The sequence below is a fragment of the Lolium rigidum genome, chromosome 3 (assembly GCF_022539505.1).
Source record: "Lolium rigidum isolate FL_2022 chromosome 3, APGP_CSIRO_Lrig_0.1, whole genome shotgun sequence".
Classification (NCBI taxonomy): Eukaryota; Viridiplantae; Streptophyta; class Magnoliopsida; order Poales; family Poaceae; genus Lolium; species Lolium rigidum.
In genome coordinates this window covers 314,872,235-314,880,184 of record NC_061510.1, presented here as the reverse complement: position 1 = coordinate 314,880,184, position 7,950 = coordinate 314,872,235, and the positions used below count along the sequence as shown (strand labels likewise).

At 47.3% G+C, this 7,950-nt stretch overlaps 2 protein-coding genes across 2 annotated transcripts; both read right to left on the bottom strand.

The window, feature by feature from the left end:
• Window positions 1-2,287: 2,287 nt before the first annotated feature.
• On the bottom strand, window positions 2,288-4,011 carry LOC124696886 (RHOMBOID-like protein 12, mitochondrial). Its single transcript, XM_047229549.1, has 6 exons — window positions 3,747-4,011; window positions 3,465-3,559; window positions 3,268-3,387; window positions 2,881-2,991; window positions 2,496-2,578; window positions 2,288-2,327 (listed from the first exon to the last, which is right to left on the bottom strand). Exons 1-6 carry the CDS (start codon window positions 4,009-4,011, stop codon window positions 2,288-2,290), a joined length of 714 nt encoding a protein of 237 aa, XP_047085505.1.
• A 1,312-nt stretch (window positions 4,012-5,323) lies between these two features.
• Window positions 5,324-7,617, bottom strand: LOC124699899 (serine carboxypeptidase 1-like). Its single transcript, XM_047232127.1, has 7 exons — window positions 7,230-7,617; window positions 6,988-7,095; window positions 6,354-6,883; window positions 6,133-6,239; window positions 5,931-6,020; window positions 5,733-5,838; window positions 5,324-5,637 (listed from the first exon to the last, which is right to left on the bottom strand). The coding sequence occupies exons 1-7, from the start codon at window positions 7,615-7,617 to the stop codon at window positions 5,482-5,484; spliced, it is 1,485 nt and encodes a 494-aa protein (XP_047088083.1). The 3' UTR covers window positions 5,324-5,481.
• Window positions 7,618-7,950: the final 333 nt, after the last annotated feature.

Sequence of the window (7,950 nt, the reverse complement as noted above, 5' to 3'; positions counted from 1 at the left end):
TGGTGATATCTTTGACCTGGTGTTATCTAGACTTTGTTTATGAACTTCTACCTCAGAAACTTGGGCAACGAGTGGCCTGTTCTACGAATCAGACCGACACTATAGTCAAGAGGCCACCAGTGTGGAGGCATGCAGGCCCCTGTATTTACGGCATATCAGTATCACCGTATCAGTAAGCTGCAATATCAGATCCAGCCCTTCAGTTTTGCGCACACAAGCGCCGCGACAAAGGCACCACCTAAATGAGTAGAACTTGACACATGACCCCGACCCCGACCCTAAAAAATGAACAGTCATCAGTTAGTTGAATTCTAGACCAGAAAAGCATGAAGAGTTCATGGTTATCAGAACATGAATCAAACTTGGGTGTCAGATCATCAATGACATTCGATTAATTTGCAGATTTCTGACAGAACATGAAGAGTAAAGTTAAAGCAAAAGGTGCAAAAGATACAATCAGAAACAAGAGAGACTACAGCCAAGAAAAAACATAAATATTATAGGGTTATATAACTTATTCCTTTCATTAGTCAGTAATGCAAATTAATCATATCGATGTGAATTTAGAAGTACTGCCAATCTTCCTAGGTGTGAATATTGGGCCTCCCAATAAAGGTCAATGAAAGACCAGGAGTCGTATCATATGGTTAGGCTGGTCATAGTGGAGAGTAACTTAGACTAGTAACATATGTCATATTACTAGTCTAGGTTATTACCTTCATAGTGGGTAGTAACTTATATGTGGTGTCATGCATTGTATCATTTATTATGTTGTAGACTCATCCTTGAGGTGTGTGATGTTATGGTAACATATCTAGTTAGGGCGCTCACAATGCAGATACGGTGTACCGTATCTAATTTTGTACACGTCATTTAGATACAAAGGGACGCAGTGGGTTGTATCTTACGGTGGGCTCCAGCAATAAATTCTTCAGAACCATCCGCCCCATTCTTTCTCTGCTTCCCGATGGTTTGGGATTTCTTCCTCAATCTCTCGATCCAAACATCAGGGAAACTCACAATGAAATTCCTTTCCTCAAACTCTATTCCATTCATTCTCAAAAAGGCATGTTCTTCATCCTCTAGTCCGTTCCCCACCAGCCCACCTCCAATCGCCATGTAACCCATGTTCTATCAAACAAATTTGCAAGAGGAGCTACTGCTTCGATGGTGTCTTGAGTGCTCTCTCGAGATGGGCAGAAATTTAAGCTGGTGGTGCCCCGAGTACCGTGGAAAACTCGAAAGCTGCACAGAACGACCATTGTGGCCACCAGATCAACCATGGAGGGACGACGGGATCTGGGCGCAGGAGAGCACTGAGGAAGTTGACAACAGCGATGAGGGTGAAGGGGAGGTGAGCACCGGGCCAGCCGAGGGAAGGAAGATTGCAGAAGCAGAACTGCTAGAGGTAGACGAGGAGCAACAAGGAAGTTAATGAATTGCCTCGGGAGCGCAGACAAGAGTCGTATCGAAAATAAGATATGATCCGCTTCTCTCTCTTCATAATTAGTGTTCCACCTAAGCAAAAAAGCTGAGTTGGCAGTTTTAGATACAGTACACGGTAGAGCATTGGGACTGCCCTTACCACCTCACTCTCTTTCTTCATTTATTAGTATGCCATGTCACCAAAATGTCTTAGATGTGTGATGTTACTAGATATATTACTCCCACTATGAGCAGTCTTAGGAAGTCCAATTCACAAATTCCCATGTTCCGAGTAACAACAGATAAAAGTAGAAGTGACGCTGTCCAAACTCATGGCCAATGAGCACAAGAAAGAGTGGCACCAATAACATTCACTTTTTTACTAGAATTTAATGTTTGGTACCCAGATTTAATAGAGATTAAATACATGTAAGACTAAGAAATAGAGATTAGAGTTAAATCATCTTTCACAACGTAGTGCATTCTAGGTTTGTACAGACAAAGCAAGCGGACAAAACATGAAGCACGAGGGATGATGCAGAAAATGAAAGGAGTAAGTTATAACCCAAAAAAGATTGAGGCAAAGGTGCATTAATGCACTGCATTGTGGCATTTCTCAAAAGGCTAAAATGCAATACATTCTGAAAAGAAGGGAGTACCTTCTTCATCCTCCACAAATCAGTACCAATCATACGAGCTCCCTGAAATAAGTAAAGTCAAACAAATTGTGTTTTCACTACCTAGCATGCTCATGTCATGTGAAACAGTTTTTTAAAACAAAAGTAAAAGCCTCTCACCACGAATGCAGCTGGAACAGGAATGAAGAAGTGCAAGTCTAGTAGTTCCCTTGGATACAGAAATATCACGAGAAGAGTGATTGCATTAACTGCACCACTTGCACCCTGAGTGACATGAAAGGATCATATTTAGTGTGTAACAACCAGCATCTTTTCTACAAAATCACTACCAGTGTCCATATGATTTATATTAAGAGTAAATCACTGCATCACCTCTAATCACCACATTTAATTACATGACAACTATTTTTTTCTCGGTATAGTATGACATACAGTTGGCCGGTTGGGCAAATTTCACTGCAGATGTAAGACATGAAATCACTTACAAGCATAGGAGTTTTCCATCCTCCACGACCCTGCAATAGAAGCATTACATATTAAATTAGGAAGATTATCACAGAACTTGAGAAAAACTCAAAATTGATGCAGGGTTTTATTAGATCCAAGAAGATTAGCTGGCAGCTCGTAGCTAGCAGAGGCAATAAAGTGGCTGATTACCAGCCTTCCCGTGGGGAAGTGCAAGGGGAAAATAAGTACAAACAATCAGAGATAATCATATCATAGGATTTTATTTGAAAATCAGAGGTAATTGAATGTCCTGTCCAGGATTGAGATCCACGTCCCTGATTTATAAACGTCCATGTTGTAAGAATGTTACCTGTTTTCGTGGAGCTAGAAAAGTCATTTCTGCCAAGAAGGCAGCAGATCCAGTAAGTGCTCCTGTTAGGTACATCTTCAGAAGGAAAGCAGGACCAAACATGACGGAAATCTGATGCAGAAAAAAAGTGAAAAAAAATCAACATACAGATCCAAGTTATACCTCTTTCGAGCGGAGAAATATTTGGGAGAAAACGTTAGAATAGTTCTACCAACCAACTATTCCAAAAGACTGATCTGATGGAAAGTGGTGGTATAATACGGAGTATACTTAACAAAACACATGTCCTATGCGTTTCCTTCTTTTATGTATGGTCAACAGAGCGAGCACCCTTTATGATGAAAATAGATACCATCAACAACAGAGCAGAAGGACTGGAGGTCTCACGCTTGAACCGAAGAAGTAGAGGCCGGTCATGTTATTCAAGAGATGGTTAGCATCCCTGTGGCTGAAAGCGCTGGTGAGCAGCGTGTGCAACCGCCCGCTCTTGAAATTGTCCAGCGAAGTCTGCTCATGAGTCAACAGAATCATCAAAAAGTGATCGATGTACACCACTTTCGAAATCCCTTGCTGCAAGCACTAACCACGAAGTGATTCATCATGATCGTCGGATCCGCCAGGCGGCAGAGTGCGTAGACGGCGACATTGGCGCCGACGAGCACCAGCACCACGCCATCGGGGCCTTGAGGGCTTGATCTCCAGTGCACCCTGGGGAAGAGGAGGAGACATCAGAAGTTCAGAACTCGAAAGTGACCAAAACAGGCGAAAGAAAAGAAACTCTTCTTCCCGGACGAGAGTGGAGGGGTAGGAACCGAACCCTCACCAGACTGAGCGAAGCGCGGCGACGCCTTTGAGCAATGTCCAGGCCGAAGGGAGCCAGCGACCTAGCTGCCGAGAGAGTTGCTCGACGGACCAAGCGCCCCTCGGGGCGTCCGCCACGACTTCGCCGACTCTCTTCTCCGGCGGGAGCGAGTCGGAGCTGCGCGAGAGGAGGTTGGGCGACGAGGAGGCGGAGGCGGCGACGGCGTCGAGGAGGGAGGGGGAGTGGAGGAAGCGGCAGCGGGGTTTGGGTCCGGGAGCGCGACGGCACAGGGCGATGACGGGCAGGAGCCGTCTCCGCATGGCCGCCATCCTGCCTAGCTTGCACCAAAGCTGCTCTGCTCTTGCTGGCTGTCCCCGCCGGCCGCCGGGGGTTTTGGGGTTGATCAGATGCGACCTCTTCTGACTCGAGACGTTGTTTTTCTGTTTCTTTTTGAGCTTAACTCGAGACGTTGGTGGTCGGGGACTCTTCGTGTGGGCATGTGTAGTTCACACGGCCCACGAAGCTAGGCCCGTGAAACAAGGAATGTTGCAAGGGCCCGCCAAAACTGTGAAAAGCCCACACAGAGTAACACTAACCATATTCTCGATTTCTCTCTCTAAAAAAACACAGTTCTCTATTTTCATCCCATAAAACCCAAAATATATAGTGGGCAAAATCATTTTGTTCTGTTTTTGCTTACTCAATGGTCATGTTTAAGGTTTAAAACTTATTACGTGCGCATACTTGTACCCATTGTCTGCATGTATCATCATTTTTCATTAAGTTTTGGAACTTAAATGGATAGTGGTTTAGGCACTCAACTGAAACATGCTCATGAAAATGGATAGTGTTTTAGACACTCAATTGAAATGATATTTCACTTTTCATTCGAGTCTATAAAAAAAAGGAAAAAAAAGGCACCCGTGCCCTCCCACGTGTAGACACTCTCCCAGGTCGCGACAACTGACGTGTGTGCACTGTGGAGGAACATGTGGGGAGAGGACTCAAAAAGTTAGGTCCGAAGGGCAGCCTTTATCTAGCAACCCTGTTAAAAGAAAAGGAGTGGCTACGAAATTAGCTCTCTAAAATATAAGGAGACGGCAGGATAAGCCTCTTAGTAAACGAGCAAGTATGATAGCGTCTCCACTCGTTTTATAGCCGGAAACACATATGTCGCATGTCGGCGATGTATGGGGGTCGCTGGCCATCCATGCCAGCCAATTTTTTTGAAGTGCTCACAATAGAGACCCCAAGCACAACCTAGTAGAAAAGAAAAAAAGAATCGAGGAGTCCCTGACAGATGCAGGAGTTGGGTCGTGGCCACATAAGGAGGCGACGGCGATGTGGGTCGACCCCCACTAAGTCCACGATGTCGTAGGACACACCACTGACCACGGCCACAGGTCTGCTTGGTGGGGACGACGATGACTCGGGCGGTGGCGCAGCTCAAGATTGGACACCTGCAATGCACTTGGAAGCGGTGGGTCGACACGGGAAGGTCACGGTGGCACAACAAACATGTGTGGGCTTGCAAGAACAACAACAGACGGCCCCGCCTTCCATGTTGACCACTTTTTATTATCCCACTTTTATTATTCATTTAACTACTTGTTGTAAGATCCATCGACACGTTTGTTTATTGTCGAGAACATGTATCGAGGTTTCCACATAAAACTTGTTAGAGGCGATAATTCTTGTTCATTGTGTTTGCCAGGTGACCTGGAGCGGTATCAAGTGCTCTCACGGTCACAAGGCTTGCCTACATAACATCAGATCACAACAACGGTTGATAGCAAAATCTAGGCCGTCTTCTTGTAAGGAGGGAGGATCCCCTTGAGAAAAGATTGGAGCAATATCAGCGATCTCTCTGGCTGGAAGGACGGGACCGTGTGCCCGGCTCCTCTGACGGAGGCAAACGTGAACCCTCCCGCGTACTGCTGAACATAGCCCCCTACCTGCAACCAACCAACGCACCAACCATCAGTGAAGCTCTGTTTAGACTACCACGCAAGTTCATTTCGTACAGGATCAAATATATATGCCCGCATACCTCGTGCCCTGCCGTCCATGGACGCCACGGTTCTGTGATGGAGAGGTTGAGGTCGCGCACAGTGTACCTCGTGCTGGTGAGCGGGATCACCGAGTCGAAATCCCCGCTGAAAATTTCCCCAGTTTCAGCATCAGCAAGAAATGTTTATGATCATGCATTTTGGACGAATTACGACGGCCTGCCGTCGAGGTGGCTTACCTGAACAGCCACACGGGCAAGCGGTGGTCGATTAGCCATTTCAATGTTGGCAGCATGGTTTCCGGAGAGTCTTTGAAATCTTCAAAAATTCTGCACGAACACCACACACGAATGAGAGGTCACTTAATTTTGGCCGCTAGCACTACAGGAAATCGAAGATGAATGTATAAAGCTAAGAGCTAAGATCCATGTATATGCTTACGTGCAGTCAGTCCATTTAGTTTCTCTGGCGTGGAGAGCCCTCTGCACTGCAGGAAGATTCAGGTAGGCCAAGGTAGGCACGTCGCTGCACGGATCGTAACCCGGTAACTGAAAAATATCAAGAGACATCGGTGTGGCCAGTTCAGAGTTCAGACACCAGTTACAATTCAACCGAGGAAAGCAGATCACGAGTTCATTTGTTTTTCTCTTATTATTGCGTACCTGGCTGCTGGAGTAGTAGGTGCCGTTGCGGTCTGTGATGCATATCGGAGCGTATATGTTGTACTCGTCGATGCCGCCGGACCGAAACTTGGTGATGGCAGCGTAGCACCTGTCGCCGTCCGCGGAGTCGTCGAAGCTGCAATGGCTGACGATGTCGGCCCAGACCTCGTCGGACATCACGCCGTGGTTCCACATGTACTCGTACTGCCCTCTGTTCTTCTTCACGTCGTCCAGCCACGGGTTGCCCACCAAGATGCCCTTCAGGTTTATGGTGGCACCTGAGCTGTTCTTGTTGCTGTTGTGGGCTAGGATGGTGGCGGCGAGCTGGGGCACGTAGTGGCCGGCGTAGCTCTCCCCGGCGATGTAGAAAGCGCGCGCCTTGTACTCCGGGAACCTCTCCAGCCAGTTCACGAGGAACACGTAGGCGTCCTGGGCGGCCATCGGGTCCCCTACGTTGTTGTGGTCCGAGGAGGTGTTGGAGTAGGAGAATCCAACGCCGGCTGGCGACTCCAGGAAGATGACGTTCGCCTCTGCAAAATTATTTTTTTTGGTAACACATCGATGGGATGACATTTTCAGACCAAATTGAAATAGTAGGATGGTCGACGGATCGATCCCCGTTGTAGAAAGTTACCGTTGTTCCAGGCCTGCTTGTTCCTGCTGAGGGTTTGGTTGTCCCTGTTCACGCGGAAAGGGCCCAGTTCCTGCAACGCTCCGTAGCCCAGCGACGAGCATCCAGGACCTGCAAGCTCCAGATCAACACCATTAATTGCATTTTGCAAATTTGCAAATATAGGAGCGTAGAGATATATTATCACGGAGCAACAATATTCATAAACAATCCACAAGAGTAAACCATGGTATCAGTTTTATCACCTCCGTTGAGCCACAGGAGGAGTGGCTTCGCCGCCGCGTCGCCGGGCGCCTCCACGAAGTAGTAGAAGAGCGCGCGGCCGTTGCTGGCGTTGACGGTGACGTACCCGCCGTACTGATCGAAGTCGACGCCCGCCGGCTGCCCCGGCAGCGCCGCGATCTTTTCGGCCGCCTTCAGAGCGCTGTGGTCGAAGCCGGCAGAGTACTGATCTGTCCGGAGACTACCGGCGATTCCGAAAGGCGGCGCGTGTACACTAGCGCTGCTGCTTCTGCTTCTGTTTCTTCTGGATAAGAGAAATTTTGCAAGATGAGCCTCCTGGGATGCTTGGGCGTGCAGCGCGACCGCTACAATGAGAAGCAAAAGGTGCAAAACACCTGCAGTATTCCTCATCTCGCTGACGATCGATTGTGGGGGGTATGAGAGAGGTCAAAGTCGCATTGTTGTTTTTATAGGCCATGGGTGAGGGAGAGGAAGAGGATACGGCCGGCCACACCAAAGAACGTGGGTTATAGCATTATTATTAGTACTATAAATTTGGCAGTTTTCGTATCTATCATTTATGAGAAAGATATCGTGTGCACAATACCCAACCTGAATATGCTACGATGAAAATCATGCTATATTCTCTACTACTACTACATTCTCAAATACTAGTACTCCCTCCGTCCCAGTTCGCAAGGCAAATTCCCAAAAAATATTTGTCCCAAAATCCCTCACCTCCTA

Excerpts from the sequence above, each read along its gene's own strand:
- LOC124696886 (XM_047229549.1), bottom strand. The coding sequence starts at position 4,011 with ATGGCGGCCATGCGGAGACGGCTCCTGCCCGTCATCGCCCTGTGCCGT. Across the intron at positions 3,560-3,746 it reads AGGTCGCTGGCTCCCTTCGG|CCGATGGCGTGGTGCTGGTG; the intron begins CCTGGACATTGC and ends GCCCTCAAGGCC. Across the intron at positions 2,579-2,880 it reads TTCTAGCTCCACGAAAACAG|GGTCGTGGAGGATGGAAAAC; the intron begins GTAACATTCTTA and ends CTTCTATTGCAG.
- LOC124699899 (XM_047232127.1), bottom strand. The coding sequence starts at position 7,617 with ATGAGGAATACTGCAGGTGTTTTGCACCTTTTGCTTCTCATTGTAGCG. Across the intron at positions 7,096-7,229 it reads CCTCCTGTGGCTCAACGGAG|GTCCTGGATGCTCGTCGCTG; the intron begins GTGATAAAACTG and ends TGGAGCTTGCAG. Across the intron at positions 6,240-6,353 it reads CCTACTACTCCAGCAGCCAG|TTACCGGGTTACGATCCGTG; the intron begins GTACGCAATAAT and ends GATATTTTTCAG.